The 18,855-nt window shown below is 34.3% G+C and overlaps 1 protein-coding gene across 1 annotated transcript in view; it reads left to right on the top strand.

Annotated features, from left to right (window-relative positions):
• The window catches only part of ARIH1 (ariadne RBR E3 ubiquitin protein ligase 1), a 148,972-nt gene that overhangs the window by 89,683 nt on the left and 40,434 nt on the right, over nt 1-18,855 (top strand). The window contains exon 3 of the mRNA XM_053656845.1: nt 14,022-14,166. Coding sequence (XP_053512820.1) covers nt 14,022-14,166 — 145 coding nt within the window. The remainder of the gene's footprint in view (nt 1-14,021; nt 14,167-18,855) is intronic.

Here is an 18,855-nt window from a genome sequence, read left to right as displayed (position 1 = left end):
CTTTTTTTTAAATAGCAAAATTTCACCTTATAGTTAGTACCTCATATAGTATAGATTGCCTCTCATACTCTATACTATAGAGTATAGTATACCTCTATAGTATAGATTGTACCTCAATAGGTTGAGGGAAAATAAACACAAAGCTAGAGTACTGTGTTTGTGGAAATGCATTCACAAACAGTGCTATCTTTTAATTAATATAAATGGCTTTATGGTACATGCTAACAGTGTTAATTGATGTTTCAAGTGTTCGGAATTATTTAAGCAAGTATTGGGGTGTTATTGGGAGAGCAGGGCGAATGTTAAGGGCAGAATAAGTTGTGCTTAATAAGAGAGTTTATAACCTTAAATGAATATATATGGAAAGTAATGAACTAAGAGTTCACCTTAGAGTCTCAAGTAATGAGGTAGATGTGTCAAGATAGAAAAAGAGCTACAAAATAAATGCCGAGAAAATACAAGAAGAGATAGTAGAGCAGAGTTTAATAAAATTTAAAAAATAAGTATACAGTAGAGGGGGCCATCAAGAAGCCAAAAAAAATTTTTATACTGATAACATTGACGTATGGGTGAGAGTAGAAGGAAAGCACAAATAACTAGGATCAGGGATGGGGTGGGTCATTTTGAATCCTGCAGATATTTTTTAAAAACTTAGGAGGTATTGTGGATAACTGTCAAAATTTGAAGTTTTAAATGAAATAGATAAATTCTTAGAAACTTGCAATTTATGAAAATTGATATAGAAATAGAAAAATCTGTATGGGCCTGTAACTATAAGGTGAAATTTTCCTATTTAAAAAAAAGTTGACTTCCAGTCAAGATGGAGGCATAGATACACTTTTTTCCTCCTTGAACAATCAAAAGAAGGACAACAAGTTTAAAAACAATAAATAACCAGATTGCCAGAAAATCTAACTGTGTGGAAATCTGACAACCAAGAAGTTAAAGAAGAAACATTCATCCAGACTGGTAGTAGGGGCGAAGATGGGCAGCCTGGCAGAGAGGACACACAGCGAGGGTAGAGGCTGGTGGACTGGGCAATCCCACATTTGTGTGCGGATAAACCAGCACAACAGGAGAGTGATACCATGCAACCCAGGGCTCCAGCATGGGAAATAAAGCCTCAAGACCTGTAGCTGTAATAATGTATGGAGGTTGTGGCAGTGGGAGAAACCCCCAGCACCACAGGAGAGTTCGTTGGAGAGACCCAGAGGGTAATAGAATGTACTAAACCCACCCACCTGGGAATCAGCACCAGAAAGGCCCAGTTTGCTTGTGGATAGTAGGAGAAGTGACTGAAAGCCAGCCAAGAGCCAAGTAAGTGGCACTGTTTCCTCTCAGATCTCACAGCATCACAAATCAGTGACGTGGGCTGCCCCACCCTGGTGAATACCTAAGGCTCTGCCCCTTGATACATAAGAAACACTACGAGATAAATGTGGTCATAATGAACTCCAAAAAAATAGAACTAAGTGATGAAGAGATAGACAACCTATCAGATGCACAGTTCAAAACACTGATAATCAGGTGCTCATAGAAATGCTTGAGTATGGTCACCAAATTGAGTAAAAAGTGAAGGCTATGCAAAGTGAAATAAAGCAAAATATAAAGGGAACCAACAGTAAAGGGAAGGAAACCAGGACTCACATCAATGATTTGGAGCAGAAGGAAGAAATAAAAAATCAACCAGAACAGAATAAAGAAACAAGAATTCATAAAAGTGAGGAGAAGCTTAGGAACCTCCTCAACTTTAGGACAACTTTAAATGTTTGAACATCCAAATCATGGGTTGGGAGTGGGCAGAAGGAGAAAAGGAAGAGCAAGAAATTGAAAACATAATAAAGGAGAATTTTCCCAATCTGGCAAAGGAAAAAGACTTCGAGCAAGTCCAGGAAACTCAGTGAGTCCCAAAGAAGTTGGACCCAAGGAGAGACACATCATAATTACATTACCTAGGATTATAAATAAGGAGAAGCATCTAGAGAAAAGGAGACAGTTATCTACAAAGGAGTTCCCATCAGACTATCAGCTGATTTCTCAAAAGAAATCTTGCAGTCAAGAAGAGGCTGGAAAGAAGTATTCAAAGTCATGAAAGGCAAGGACCTACAACCTAGATTACTCTGTACAGCAAAGCTATCATTTAGAATGGAAGGGCAGATAAAGTGCTACCCAGGTAAGGTCAAATTAAAGGAGTTCATCATCACCAAGTCCTTATTACATGAAATGTTATAAAGGGACTTATCTAAGAAAAAGAAGATGATCAGAACTATGGACAGTAAAAGGACAGTCAACTCAACTATCAGCAGCTAAACCTAAAAAAAAAAAAAAAAAAAAAAAAAAGCCCAAAACTAAGCAAACAACTGTAATAGGAACAGACCACAGAAATGGAGATCACATGAAGGATTATCAGTGGGTGAGGTGGTGCTGGGTGGGGAATGGGAGAAAAGGTACAGGGAATAAGGAGCATAAATAGTAGGTACAAAATAGGCAGCAGTAGGTTAAGAATAGTGTGGGAAATGGAGAAGCCAAAGAACTTAAGTGTACTGTCCCTGGACATGAACTAAAATGGGGGATGCCAGTGGGAGGGGGTGTGCAGTATAGAGGACAATAAAGGGGAGAAAAAATGGGACAACTGTAATAGCATAATCAATAAAATACACCTAAAAAAAAGTGTTAAATGCCCAGATTAGTTTATTGGAAAGTTCTACCAACATTTAATGAGATAATAACCCCAGCCTTATAGTCTCTAATCCTAATATTCTTTTAGAAAATAGTAAAAGAGTATCCCCCACTTGTGTGAAGCTTATTATAACCTGGATACCAAAACCCAAATAAAAATTACATAGATACAAATGAAGAAAAACCTAAAATACTGGCAGGTTGAATTCAGTGATGCAAAGAAAGGATAATAACCCAGCGTGGCCAACTTAGACTTATCACCAGAATGTTCAGTTGATTTAACCTGAAACAGTTCAGTATTGTTCATCACTTAAACAAATTAATGAAAAAACATTTCAGTAGATTCATAGGAAAGTAAGTTACTAAAAATCAGTGGCCATTCATGATTTTAAAAAGAAACCATTAACAAAGGAGGCACAAAACAGAACTTTGTAATCTAATCTGAAAAATATCTGTAGGAGATATTACAGCTTATGCTGAAATGTTGAAGATTTCCCTTTTATATGGAGCTCAGGACATGAACATATTCACTTCTGTTCAACATTATAGCAAAGTTGATCTTAGTCATTAGTATGCCAAAAAGGAAAAATAAAGTACAGGTGTTACAAGGGAGATGCTAATCAGTAAATATTCTCTGATGTTATGAATTGTATACATAGAAAATTCAAAGGAGTCTGTAGGTTTTTAAATACATGATGTTAGAAAGAAATATAAAAATCTTTTTTTCTGTCTCAACATTTACATGCCTATGTACCCAACAGAAAGAAATAGGCTTATCTAACTCGAAAGAGTCATATACCATAAGTGTGTTCACAGCAGCATTATTCATAATAACTCCAACCTACTAATAACCAAAATATCTACAGATAGATAATTATGGTATATTTATGTAATATCTATTCAGCACCCCCCCAAAAAACACATTAACTAGAGCTATAAGTGGTAACATAGGTGAATCTTAAAAACCATCATACTAAAAGATTAAAAACCATAATATATGGTTCTCTAGTATGAAATTCATAAAAAAGCAAAACTAAGCTTTATTGCTTAAGGATGCATATTTAGGTGGTGAAACTGTAAATAAAAATATGGTGGTGATTATCTCTTGGGGAAAGAGTAACTTCTTACTGTAAAAGGATATACTAGCAGTGTTCTTGCCCTGGATTATGATTATACACATGTGTTTGCTTAATAATAATATATAAGCTGCTCATTTATGTTTATGAACTTTTCTAGGATTGTGTTATTTCACAATAAAAATAATTTCAGACTACACAGACACAGGAAAAGGAACAACCTTAAAATGTAAGGTTCAGCTTATGTTTTGACATGTAGGATTAGTAGTAACTTTGGTATCTTGCAAGTAGATCATAACATTTTGCCAAGACAGTTTCTTTGCTGTTTGCTAGGCTCTAGTATCACATCTCTCCTAAACTTAACTTTGATCATGTCAATTCATTTTATCAATATTTACTACCTTTGTCAATATTTACTACCTTTGGTAGTAAATATTGGTAGAAGTAATCTACCATATCAGAAGTATACTATCTAACTTTTGAAATCCTTACATACTTTTACTCCATTTTTGTATGTCTGTAACATATTCTTTTACACTCTTTTGGGATGCCCTTGGCTGTTCATCCCCCAGTCTCTTCAAGAGTAGTATCTCTTCCTCAGATTCAAAGAGTATAATAATATTTCATTCTGGGGTTGTGCTCACAGACATTATGTACAATTCTGTACCTCATATTCAGCTTGTGTGACTCAGCTTGTGTGACACCCTCTGGATCTCTTTAGTCTCTGAATTCTTATCACATTTGCTGTTGTCATTTTGACTTACTGAAGTTAGTTGCATTTTCTATTATTTCCCTAGCATTTTCCTCCCATGTGCTGCATGCTTAGCATATCATATTGCAAGTAGTTATCCCTCTCTTTCCTTGAAAGCAATTAATATTGCCACTAATTAGCATGTTTTCCACATATTCCATTACTTTGTGAGGGAACTATGTAAAGATGGGTTTTAATTATAAACTGCCTTATATTTTGATTGCTTATTCTTAATTTTAGCATAGCTAGATTAAATATACTTTAAGGCTCTGAGCCTTTGCAATGTGAGGAAATCCATTAAATATATTGAAACATCATTATTAGAAGAATAAAAGGATGCTTCCACTCATGAACTTGAAGAAACTATTTTTCTCTTTGGGTCACATCCACTGTTAGGTGAATCCAACAAACAAGTAGTTTGTATCATTTTATTTACTAAGTGTGCTACTCATCTGTGGGAAAAATACCACTGAGCAGAGCAGAAGGTGTAGACTTCCTTTGCATGCGCATACTTAGAGGGTATAGAAGCCACTCTCTTAATTTTCTTTGAAGTAAAAAATAATATTTGTTCTTGTTATTTTGGGGGTTATAGTCTCTGGCGGAAGTAAAAGCTTTGGAGTTTCTCTGGGGGGCAGGAGGATAAACAGTTGTAAATAGGTTACAAGTTTTAGACACTATACACTTGTTGAAGTTCCAGGGACTTCAGGTTAGAATTCAGTAAAATGAGGTAATCATAATCAAGCCATAGAACATGGGCAGCTACCTAACACATTTGTCTGTAAGTGTGGCTGAAACACTTATGGAACCAGTGTTTGTGTCTTCTGGAGACTCTAGTACGGAGTTTCTTCTTTGTTATGAAGGAAATAGTCATTACCTTTTTCTTAAAATGTCTAGCATAGTTTTAGGTTTACATTGAAAGTTCATATGAAGTAAAATCTTACTCTTCAAAACAACCTTTTGATTAGCAAAATGTTGATCACGGTAAAAGCTGGATTGTAGATAAGTGTATGGGAGTTCAATATACTGTTCTCGAGAGAGACGAAAGAACAGTATGTGTACCGCTGGCCCTATGGGTTCGTGAGCTTTGTATCCATGATTCAACCATATGTGGGTTGAAAATATTTAGAAGAAACATGTTATGTTGCTTATGTGTGCTGTGTAGTTAGACCTAAGATGGCTACATATGTAGTGACTATTTTTCTTGTCATTACCCACTAAACAATACAGTATAACAACTCTTTCAATTGCATTTACATTGTATTAGGTATTATAAAGGATTTAAAGTATACAAGAGGATGTGTGTAGGTTGTGTGCAAATACACCATTTTATATGAGGGACTCGAGTGTCTGGGGATTTTGATATCCATGGAAGGTCCTGGACTCAATCCCCCCCCCCCCCCCCCAACACACAGATAGTGAGGGATGACTGTTTTTTAAAATTTTCTGTACTAAATGGGCATGGGAGATGGGAGATGGTATAATTCTATTAATTTAGACCTAGAAGGAGTTATCATCATACTTCTGTTTCACTGTGGTTAGTTTCTTTATACATTCGCCTTCATCATGGCTCAGAACGAAAAAGGATAAAGAATGAAGGAACAAATGGCAGAAGGTTTCTTAAATTATGCTGTAAGATTTTTGTACTGCAACTTGAAAGTACTATTATTTAATAACTTCTTTGTCTAAGTCTCTTGCTTTAGAAGCTCAGGGGATTTTTTTTAAAGGTTTTATTTCTTTTTAGAGAGAAGGGAAGAGAAAAAGAGGGAGAGAAACATCAGTGTGTGGTTGCCTCTCACGTGCCCCTTACTGGGGACCTGGCCCTCAACCCAGGCATGTGCCCTGACTAGGAATTGAACCAGCAACCCTTTAGTTTGCAGGCCTGCAGTCAAAAGATGAGTGTTAATTTATTTTTGGTTGAACCATGATGAACCACAATAAATTATTGATATTTCACTATTTTCATCTCTGTAAAAGTCAAATTTAACTTTTTTATTTTTCAATTAAAGTTTATATTTACTGTTAGTTTCAGGTGTACACCATAGTGGTTAGACAGTCACATACTTTACAAAAGTTATTCCCTCAGTATTTGAAGTACCCACCTGGAACCATACATAGTTACTACAACATTATTGACTATATTCCCTATACTAAAACATCCCCATGTCTATTTTGTAATTAGCAGTCTGTACTTATCAATCCCTTTACCTTTTTCACCCAGTCCACCAACCAGCTCCTCTCTGGCAACAGTCAGTCTTGTTTTCTATATCTATGAGTCTGTTTCATTTTTGTTTGTTTATATTGTTCTTTAGGTTCTGCATATAAGTGAAATTATATGGTATTTGTCTTTCTCTGACTGACTTACTTTACTTAGCTTAATACCGTCTAGGTCCATTCATGCTGGAGCAAATAGTAAGATTTTATTCTTTTTTATGACCGAGTAATAATTCATTCTGTAGACATACCACAGCTTTTTTATTCACTGGTCCATTGATGGGCACTTTGGTTGCTTCCATATCTTGGCTATTGTAAGTAAACTTACACTGAACTTAGGGGCATATATACTCATTTAAGTTAGTGTTTTACGTTTCTTCAGCTATATTGTATACCCAGAAGTAGAATCACTGAATCAAAAGGCTGTTCCATTTTTAATTTTCTGAGGACCCTCCATACTGTTCTTCACGGTGGCTGCACCAGTCTGCATTCTCACCAACAGTGCACAAGGCTTTCCTTTTCTCCACATCCTCTGATACTTGTTTATGGATTTACTGATGATAGCCATTTTGATAGGTGTGAGATGGTATGTCATTGTATTAATTTGCATTTCTCTGGTAATTAGTTACTTTGAGCAACTTTTCATCTGTTTATTTGCCATCCGTATGTCTTCTTTGGAGAATTGTTCTCTGCCCATTTTTTAATTTGATTATTTGTGTGTGGGGGTGTTGTACGTGTGAGTTTTTAATAAATTTTGGATATTAACCTTTACCAAATATATCATTGGCAAATACCATCTCCCGTCAGTTGGTCATCTTTTTTTTGTTGTTGTTGATGGTTTCCTTTGCTGTTTAGCATCTTTTTAATTTAATGTAGTGCCATTAATTTATTCTTTTGTTCTCATTGCTGGAGGAGATATCAAAAAAAATACTGTTAAGAGAAATGTCAGAAGTTTTACTACCTATACTTTCTTCCAGGAGTTTTAAGTCTTTGGTCCATTTTGAGAAAAACCCAAAACTTTTAAAAGCAAGTTTTAGTAGCCTTGTATAAGTTCTCATTAAATTTTTTTTAAGGAAGGCCAACAATCTTTCTTAGGGGAAAAATAAGAAAAAATATTTTCCATTCCTAAGTCCTTATTTTTAGTTCTGTGGAATTCTGTAGTTTATGTGTGTGCTGATCATCCTAAATAATAGTTTTAGTCCTTCTTTTGAAAGAATTGCTTTAAAAAATGACAAAGGATTTAGTGAATCTTGTAATTTTTATGAAAATTTACATTCTACTTCAGGAGCCCTTGTTAAATTTTTATCAGAGTAATGCATTTATTTATTTATTTATTTTTTAGAGTCTAACAGTTTTACAAGGATTATAAGTGAAAAATAGTGTTTCAAACCCTGAGTTTCAGTCTTTCTCCACAACAGAAAGAGCTGCTTACTATTTCTTAATAACTTGCTTATACTGCCATCTATATACTATGTCTACTAATTTCTTTCTATAAAATGAGGATTAAACTGTGAAACTAATGTTTATATGTAAAGACTGGGGAAAATCCTTGTGTGTCTTTCCACCGTTCTATTTTTTGCTATATTTTCAGATGGTCGTTTTCAAACCATATCTGTTATTTTGTTCTAATCGATATGATGGAAACTCTCATTCATTCAGTCATATGGTTTAAATCACTTAATCTGTTCCTTTGCTCCTCTGACATTTCCCTTAAATAATATCTTTTCCAAAAGTGGAAAAAAATACATCATTAGAAGCAGGTTAATGGGGCCAAAGGATATTTGAAATGGCAGTTCCCGGAATAGATGTTGGTGTCACAGACCTCTTTTATCTTTTAGTGCTTTGTCAAAAGGATAATTAAGGTATAGAATAATTGTTACTGTTTTGTTATCTTTTGAAATTGAAGTCTGGTACCCATAAAGTGCCACATGAAAATACTGAAATAAAAATTATTCGGTCATTTAGAAGTAAAAGTATGTATATCTGCATGTTTATACACTGTGATATCTATCTATCTATAGTATGTAAGGTATTCTTAAATTTTTTTATTTATATGTGTGGTTTTGCTCCCTGTCAGACTTAGAGCAATAGACTATTGACTTGTTATAAATATATAATGGGAGTGTTAAAGACCTATAAGGAGAATTGAACTCTGATTCTGAAGAATACCCCGGAGAAAAGCCCACCATATAACTTTAAATTAGCTTAACATTTTTGCTTTATGATTCTGTTGTGAAAATAAGTACTTCAACAGTGGTCTTTCTATGAAGGATGAAGGCCTAGTGCCTTTAAGATAAATTCCTGCCCTGAACAATGTGGCTCAGTTGGTTGGGCATTCTACTACTACAAAGCAAAGGTCACTGATTCCATTGGCAATCAGGGCACATGCCTGGGGTTGTGGCCCAGTCCCCATTTGGGGCTTGTGTGAGAGACAACCAATTGATGTTTCTCTCTCTCCCTCCCTGTACTCCCTCTAAAAAAATTTTTTTTCCTCATGGCAAAAGTAACTTTTGATTTCCATGCAAACAGGGATTCTACAATCATTCAGAATTAAAAAAAAAAAAGAAATACTAGCCAGTGATGTATCATTTCAACCACTTTTCCCTCCCCACAAACATAGTTTCTAGACTGTAACTAACTGTTCATGCCTTGAAATTTAATGTATATTATTTGGTATATATCTGTCTAGCAGTCAAAAAATGAAAAGTTAAGTTCTAGATAATCTTCAGAGTTCGCTGATTAAGTGCTAGTTTGTTTAACTATATCTCTGTAAACATGCTAACTGAACAGAAAGAATCTTAGAAAAGAGTATTTATAATCTCTGCTGTGATATGTAGGCCATCTGAGAACTAGGGTGAGGAAATTCTAATGGTGCCCATGCCCCACTGATTAATAACTGGATTGAAGGAAAAAAGTGTTATTTTTTATTTTCATCAATATGGTTTTCTCAGAAGAATGGGCAAGGGTTGCAGGAAATGAGGGAAGCAATGTCCCAGTATATGTTTTGCTGCTGTATACCAAAGTCAGTGAAGCAGAGAAAAAAGTGTGTTAGCTCTTTAGACAAGATACTTAAACTGTAGTGTTTCACACTGAATCAGTCCAGTCTCTTCATTTTGGCCTGTTTTTCAGAAGCAAGGTTATACATAAAAGCCAGCAAACTGAAAGAACTTCAAATAGTGACAAGGTAAACAATGTATGGAAAGTTAAGAATCCACTCGTGTTCTTGAGCGTAGTAGTAGTCCTTAATAACACTATCATAATTGAGGAGGGGGTGCTTCTTGTTCTCTTAAGGAAATTAAACAGAGACAGTAGAGATGAGGGATTAAAGATGAACTGATAACACAGGACTGTCAAAAAGAAAGTTCACTTTTTTTAAGTTCACAGAACTTAAAAAAAAAAGATTGAAGGAACAAGAAATAATCTCACAGAACCTAAAACCACATTGGCACCATCAAGAAATAGAACAGATAATACGAAAAACAGACATGTAAGACAGGAAAAGGACAAAGAATTAGCAGATGGGAGACGCATAGGACAAATTAACAAAGACTTCGTTGGGTATAAGTCAAACAGGATACAGTCTTAATAACTAAAGGATCTTGAAGCAATTAAGATCTGAATGGCATTTCAAAAGAGAAAGCTAAATGCTAAGATAGGCCCTATGAAACTACTAAAAACTTCAAGAATGAAGAAAGAAACCTATATATGTGCCAGTTGAAAAAGGATTTGAATTATAGATGGAAATTATTTTGACCGCAAACTTCAGTAACAGCAGGTACCACAAGAAAATGGATGCTGTGAACACAGAGAATATTGATGGGAGGACATGGTGGTGGGGGTAGGGGGTTGGGCAAAGTGAGTGTTTCAGTACATTTAAACGTTCGAATTGTGTCTAATTAAGATAATCAGTAATGTAATTAGTGAAAAAATTATATAAAATTATAATCAACTGGGAAAAGGTCCAGGTAGTTTTCATTCAAAACTCTAGGGTTAACTGTATGGTCATTTACTACAAGGACAATCAGTGTATTATTTAAAGTTGACAAACCAAGAAATAGGTTTAAGTATTGATTGTATTATGTTTCATAAAAATACATTAGGTTTCATTATCTTCCATATAACTATTACAGAGTCATTGATGGACAGATCATGTAGTAAAAATAAAAGCAAAACAAAAAAATTTTTAAATGTTATATTTCTTGTAAAAATGGTACTTACTCTAATAAAAAAGATTTGTAGGCCTGCTATGCCTAGTAATATGAGTGGATTTCAAACTCCCCATTCTGTTTATCAGGACAGTATTAGAAAATTCTTTGGTAGCTTCTAGAATGGATCAAAAAGTTGTAAACTCCAATGTATACTGTCTTTAAGAAATATGTCTAAAACAAAGGAATTCAGATTTATTGCTATCATATCTTTAAGAAGTTACTCTTATTACTTTCTAAAAAGAAATTGAATGCTTATATAATATTCTCCTAGACCTATGACTATAACAATAATAAAATAGCTCCTATGAGGTTTACATTCTAGCAGAGAAAGCTTAGAATAAATAGTGACCGCAGAGTTAGTAATGCGTTGGCAGAAGTACAAAGTACCAAGAAAATGTAACACTAGGGAACCTTACCTAATTGGGGGTTGGGGGGTTAGGAAGCACTGTCAAAGAAGATTTATGTGAAGTTTAAGCTGAGAACTACAGGTAGAAGAAACACGTTTGAGTAAAATTGTTAGCTGTTTAGATTAAAATGAAATATAATCCTTGCTTTGCTCCTTACTACACAAAAGAAATTTCCATATGAACCAGTAGTTTTAATAGAAACAAAGGAAAGGCCTAAACCATGGATAAAATTTTATAATCTTTGGGTTTAGAAATCTTTTAAAGCTTGATATAAAACTCAGAAATCATAATGGGTCACAAGATAATTTATCTATATAAAAGTTATGTGCCAATTAAGCACCTTTAAAAAAGTAGACAGGTTAGAAACTGTCTAGTAGACAGGGATGAAAGCAAACTATAAGACAAAGGGTTACTCTTCCTATTTTACATACTGAACTCCTAAAATACTAGTATGATCTTCACCAAAAAAAGTATGTTCAGCCTCACTAATAAAGAAATGCAAGTTAAGTCTATATGTGTTTTCCCCCATTAGATGGGCCAAGATTCTAATCTTGGGTTGTTTATATGTGGAACAGCTGAATGTCCCTCAGTATAATGTTTAAGTAAATTATAGTACATGGAATTAAAGTACGTAGTATATTACCATAAAATATTATGCAACAATGAAAAACAATGTGGACCAGTGTTCATTAACAAAGATGCCCATTAATATTGTTTAGTAAAGAAAGTAAGTTATAAATCTAGAAGACAGCATTGTTTTTTACAAAATTCTGGGCACGTGTCTATTTTGCTATGTATGCATGGATTGCTGTCTAGAATTTTTACTAAATTATTAAGAGCCACTGATTTTGTATAGTCAAGTTTTGACATGACAGAAGTTTGTCTTGACTTGTGAGCATGAGTATTTTTCTTTAAGGTGTTTAATTTGTTTACATATTTATATTTAGTGTTAGCTTCATATGCTATCTATTTAAATAAAATGAAGCATCTTAGGCTTTCTCAGAGATGAAATTTGTAGGAAAGCATTGACATTCTGTTCCTTTTTTTTTTTTTTTAAGATTATTTGTTTTTAGAGAGAGGGGAAGGGAGGGAGAAAGAGAGGAAGAGAAACATGGGTGTGAGGGACATCAATTGGTTGCCTTTCCCTAACCAGGGATTGAACCTGCAACTCAGACATGTGCCCGGACTGGGAATTGAATTAGTGATCTTTCGCTTTGCAGGACTATGCCACACCAGTCAGTGCTGCTCTGTATACTTTGATTAGTTGAATCATCAGAAACAACTTTAACTATATATGAGTGCCCCTTTTATAATGTTGACATCTTGATTGATAACTTGATCATTTTATTGAAACATACTGTAGTCAAAGTATGTATTTATAAAAAGATATGTATTAGAACCCTGGCTGGTGTAGCTCAGTGGATTGAGCCGGCCTGCGGAACCCAAGGATTGCAGTTCACTTCCCATTCAGGGCACATGCCTGGGTTACAGGCCAGTTCCCAGCAGGGGATGCATGAGAGACAACCATACATTGATATTTTTCTCCCTCTCTCCTTCCCTTCCCCTCTAAAGATAAATAAATAAAATTAAAAAAAATATATATGTATTAGTCTTAGGAGTGTTCCCATTTGAATGATTTCTTTTCTGGAGACATAGTAAGTGTTTTGACACAAACCCTGAACAAGATCTTTATTAAAAGTATTGGAAATCTCTTGAGCATTGATTTTTTTTTTAAACCTCAGAACTTTCTGTTTGTAAGAAACATTGTAGTTATTGAAACCTAATTTTTACAAGTTAAAAAATATGACCAGATTCCATGTTAATAGTTTTGTTGGTTATATTCATTTACAGATTGAAAGGTGGTGGTGGTTGTTTTTTATCCTGTTGCATTCCCTTTAGAATATTAAAATACTAAGGAGAACAGAGACCACGTCCTGGCTGATTTAATGGGACATATTGTGCTAAGTATTTATCACTATCTTCTGTCCAGTCAGCTGTAGTTTACTTGAAACTGTAGGTAGTACTTGGCGTGTCATGCTTCTTGATATCTTAAATAGTGAACTACCTCTGTACATTTAGATATGTGTTTTATGAAAAGCTGATATATAGATTATTTGATAGAGAAACATTTTAAGATATACTTATTTTCTCCCCTTTTCTAGTAGGTTAAAAAGCATTTCAATAAGTATTTAGAAAGCAAGTCTTTTATAAAATGACAGTCCTGTAAAAAATTTCATTTTTTAAATTTGTTGGGGAAGCTGTGCTTGGTGTTTTACTTGCAAATATATTTAAGTTGGTATAATTAAGATTATTAATAAAATGATTTGTAAAAAATATATCCTAGCCTTTTAAAATAAAATAGCATTACTTCTTGTAAGGTATCACTAAAGATAGTACAACATTCATGCTTAAGTTTTAGTTGTAGTATTGTTAAAATACTAATAGCTTAACTTCCCAGGATAAATGCAAAGAAATACCAAATAGCAACAAAAACTCAATCTGCTTTCATACTTACATTCCTCCATTTGCTACAGTAGCCACATAGCTCATTTCCTCTGAGCAGAAAAGATTATAATCTTGGTTTACTTTAATTTAGTTCATTGGTTTTCCCTGTAGAAAATCAGGTTTTTGGAGAGCTCTAACAGTGTGCTATTGCTGGGCTCTCATCCTTTCTGTTTAAATAATGCAGGTACTTTGATGGAAACCTGGAGAAGCTCTTTGCTGAGTGTCATGTAATTAATCCAAGTAAAAAGTCTCGAACACGCCAGATGAATACAAGGTCATCAGCACAGGATATGCCTTGTCAGATCTGCTACTTGAACTACCCTAACTCGGTGAGTATCTGGTAGTTTAAGGCTAGCACTGACTGTATTTCAGAGGGTAAATCAGCTTTTATAACTTAAACAAAGAAGGATATGGGAGTCTGGGATTGTATCAAGCAGTAACCTATTAATACATTAGGGATGAGGAAAGAAAGAGGAAGAATAGGAGTTTTAGCCCCCATCTCTCCCTTTGTTTTTTAAAGCAGCAATTTATTTAAGTTATCATTGTACATCTGAATCTTTTCTGAATTTATTTTACTACCATGGAAGAATTGTGTAATAGATAGGCAGTAAGAATTATTTTTCATCCAAATTAAAACAGATTTAAAACTAAATTTTTAAAAAAATATATATCCAGCCTTGGTCGAGTAGCTCAGTCGGTTAGAGCATCTTCCAGACCAGATATGCCCAAGGTTGCAGGTTTGATCCTCAGAGCACATACAAGAATCAACCAATGAATGCATAAATAAATGAAATAACGAATAGATGTTTCTCGCTCTCCTTCTCCCTCCCTCTTTCCCTCCTTCACTGCCTCTCTCACTCTCTCTCAAATCAGTCAGTAAAAAAATAAACAAAGTAAATAAAATAAAATATATATCCAGAACACATATAAAATGTCTCTAATGCTATTTCACTAAGGAGCTTTCATAACAAAAGATTTTCACTTATGCAGATCCATTCTAATGGAGGCTCTTAAATAAAGCAAGGGGTGACAGAGTTGGAGCCATATTAGGACTAAGTAATTGATGTTTCTCCTAAGTAAAAATATGCTTAAAATCTGTTGAATTTAGATGATTGACTTTAGAGCATATAGTAGTTTTAAGCTTAAATAAACATAATCTTCCTATGAAGGTTGTACTTTATTAATAACCTTGGGAAAATAGGATTGTGGCAAAGATATATTTAGTTACTTGGAATTTACCTGTTAAGGTTTTTGAAGATATCTAAAAAATCACTTAATTCTACAATAATTATAACTATTTTGTTTATATTCTCTGCTTTAATAGAGAAGCATTTCTAATATTGTATAGAGTTTTATATGTTTATGAGGAGGCTCATTTGTAGGGAACCAGTGTTTTGTTTTGTTTTCTTTACAAATGTTTAGAAAAGAGGTTTTAAAAGAAAATTAATTGAGAACTTTTAGAAAATTGAGAACTCATGTGTTAAAATAATTTCGTTGATAAAGTGCTGAATTGAATTTCCAAGTTCAAAATTTTGACCATAGTTCTGACAGTAGGTATTTGACTTTGAGTAGAAAGTTGTTTAGTCTCATTGAGGTTCAGTTTTATCTTTCAAATGAGTTGAATAAGATATTCTTTTCCCTTTAAGGAATATGTATTCCCTTTTCTTAAATCACAACCCTACCTTGAATATTAAAAGCACTTAGCACTACTATTAAAAATATATTAAATTTATGTTTTGACCATTTTATCATCCTTCTTTAACAGATTCTCTTTGCCAGTTGACATTTATATACTGTTTAAAGTTTAAAAGTGTCTGTGGAGTAACACACTCAAATAATTTGTCCCAGGTTATACAAAGTTTCCTTACTCCTTGGCATTTGTCCTTTTACTCTATTATAGCCAGTTTCTCCTTAGTTTAAATCTTTAATGGAATGTGAGTATTGAAGGTATGTGCTTATAAATATCCATTTTAACTTTCTTGGTGCCTTTGGTATTGTCTAACACTGTCAGACAATTACAACTGAAAATCATGGCTGGAGATTTGCAATGTAAATTTCACCTCCACTTGTAACCGATAACTGAGAACTCAGCCTGCCTTCCTTCCTACCTACCTACCTACCGATCTATTCTAGTGTATAAACGCAGTGGAGGATACAGTTATGCCTGTTTCAGATGATATAAAGTTTAGTTGGGCAGATAAGTAAAACGCTATATTAGAAAGAATGATAAGCGCTTTAATAAGGCATGCTACTGTGGGAACAAGTTGGAGAGAGCCCCCTGATCTCATTTTGGATCACAGAAGACTTCACAAAGGGATGACATTTGAACTAAGCTCTGAAGTTGTGGTAGTTAGGAAGGCAGTCACGTTCATCACTATACCACCAATGCCTCTGGTAGTTAGGAAAAGGCAGCAAGCAATACAGAAGCCAGGAAGAGAATATACTTCCAAGAATAGTAAACAGTGCTAAACGCTTCAGTGAAATAACTAAAAAGTAAATTTGAAATTAACATGAAACTTACTGATGAGTTTGGGAAGTTATTTTTAGTAATGTGGTAAGATGTAAAACCATACCGCATTGACTGAAGGGTCATTGACTTGAAGGTTGGAAAGGAAGTAGAGGTGGTAAATATAGCAAGTTATTCTTTTAAAGAAAGTTTGGCTATTAAGTGGCAGGACAAGAAAGCCAATAGCAACATGGTTGGAAAGTAAGTTAAAGAGTTATGGAAGCTGCTAGCATTATAAAAATATAATAATCATGGTAAAACTAGGGCTTCTTTTCTCATAGTTTTTAGACTACTATAGAAGGATAATTTTAACCTCTTCAATTTTAGAATGAAATGTCACCTGAGATTCTTCTTCCAAGCTTTATTAATTGGGTGGGCAATTTCTTTTCTTGTATAGCTCTTCATGTTTCCATTTCCACTACTGTGTTCAAACACCAATACTTGCATTTTATTAATGTATGTCTTCCCATTTATCTGTCTAGAAAGCAATTTTATGTGACTTCATCACATAAAAACATGTGACAAAACTAAATGCTTCTGATAGCTTGATTTATATATAACACTTTGGAGGTAACTCTCTTGGGTAGTCAAAACAATTACCTGAGACTGTGGAGCACCTATGAAGTTGATGGATTCTCTCTTCCCACCCCAACTCCCCCACCCTGCATGGCAACTTTATAATAAATCAATTCAGTAAAATCTAGCTGTACTAATCCCTCATTCTACTAGAAAATATATTCAATAGATAACTTGGATTACAGTATCTCATTCTTTTTCTAAAAATAAGATTTGTTAGATAAAGGCAAAGTTGAAGATTGTGAGGGTAACCTACCCTCCACCCCCCCCACCTGAGCACTTCTGGTTCTTTTTCTCCTGAGTACACTGAAAACATGTGATCTAAGTCCAACCCTATCTTCCTTTGAACTCATTCCATTTTATAGAAGAAGGAACTAATATTCCGATTATTTGCTCTGTTTTCAGAAAGAAAACGGCCTCAACTTTAGGAAAATAATTCTTAATGTTCTTAAGGTGGTTTGATATTAGTTGCTGTGTATGAAATGATGGAGATAAATGAAACCTTTAAGAGTGTGTATTGTTCTTTAGTTCTTTTTCTTCAGGACCATTCATTTTTGTGGTAGGCAATATTTCATATATTCATATATTTTTACTGTATTCTTGGAAATATTTATTTAAGAAATAAACAGAGATAAGGTTGATTTAAAAAAATTATTGATCCCCTAAATAGGCCAGGCATTGAAGGACAAATACCATATGATCTCACCTTTGACAGGAAGCTAAAGAATAAAACAAACAAGCAAACAGAATAAAAACAAAGACGCTGACATAGAGAACAAGTGGGCAGCGACCAGAGGGGAGAGGGAAGGGAACTTAAGGGGAAAAAGGGGGAGGGATTTTGAGGAACAAGTATGAAAGACACAGAGATGAGGACTGGGGGGGGGGAATGGGAGGGAGGGGGGAGACCGGGCGGGGGGGGGGAAGAGAAAAAAAATGTACTTGAAAAGTAACTAAATAAAATTTAAAAAAAAAATTATTGATCCCCAGAGTTACAGAAAGGCCCAGGGAATTACGTAAGTAAGGATAAATTAGTAAGGGACTAGTGTGTCAAAGGGTTAGGAGGGAAAGAGTAATGAGACAGACAGGAGGATACTCAGATATACCCATGATAATGATATAACTCTTGAGCACAATGAATATATCTTTATACCACAATTTAGCTTTTGTTTTACCTTTAGATGTGTGTATGTGATTTATTTTTCATATTTATCTTAGTCTTACCTATGTAACTAGAAAAGTTTTGGAACGATGTCTTTAAAGAATAAAAAGCTTTCTTTGTATCTTTTGATCTTATATGGGCCCTGGTATGAAGTCCCAAAGGTAGAAATACTGCCTGTAGTTATCACTTTGTAGTTATCACTTAGTAAACACTGTGACCTTTAATCTCACAAAGTCTTAAGAATTCTTATTTGAAAAAGAGAATAAAGCACATGAGAATGTGTATGTTTTAAAATTGTGAATAAAACATTTTAAATTTGTTAATAATATTACCCTACTTATTTTGTCCTTTACAGAATACCCTTTCTCATTATAGTCTTGAAAATCAAATACTTTTCATCTGATCTGCTAACAAGTTAGTGCTAGATCTCCTTCACTGATGGAGAGTAATAAGAATATATTCTTTTATTTCCCAGATCTTTTTTGTATAGATGAGAACATTGATTTCCCAAGTATATACCTTCACTTGTTTTTTTTATCCATTGAAGTATTTTATTTACATGCACGTATTACATCTCTAGAAAAAGAATCCCAGAATTTTCTCTCCTGTGTGTTTTTTTCTCGCTTCTTCATGATCCATGATGTCTGCTGAGGTTCTCAGTACAATGAAACCACACTGACTAGATGGGAGCAGTTTGTTCTGCTGTTTTTCTAAATCTTCGAGTTACACATCAAATCAGGAGCTGATCACTAGACACTTGTTGAGCCTGCCCATGAG

The sequence above is a fragment of the Artibeus jamaicensis genome, unplaced genomic scaffold, assembly GCF_021234435.1.
Source record: "Artibeus jamaicensis isolate MK-2021 breed Jamaican fruit bat unplaced genomic scaffold, CSHL_Jam_final scaffold_286, whole genome shotgun sequence".
In the NCBI taxonomy this organism is placed as follows: Eukaryota; Metazoa; Chordata; class Mammalia; order Chiroptera; family Phyllostomidae; genus Artibeus; species Artibeus jamaicensis.
The sequence above is the reverse complement of the archived record's forward strand: the minus strand, read 5'-3'. Positions and strand labels throughout refer to the sequence as shown.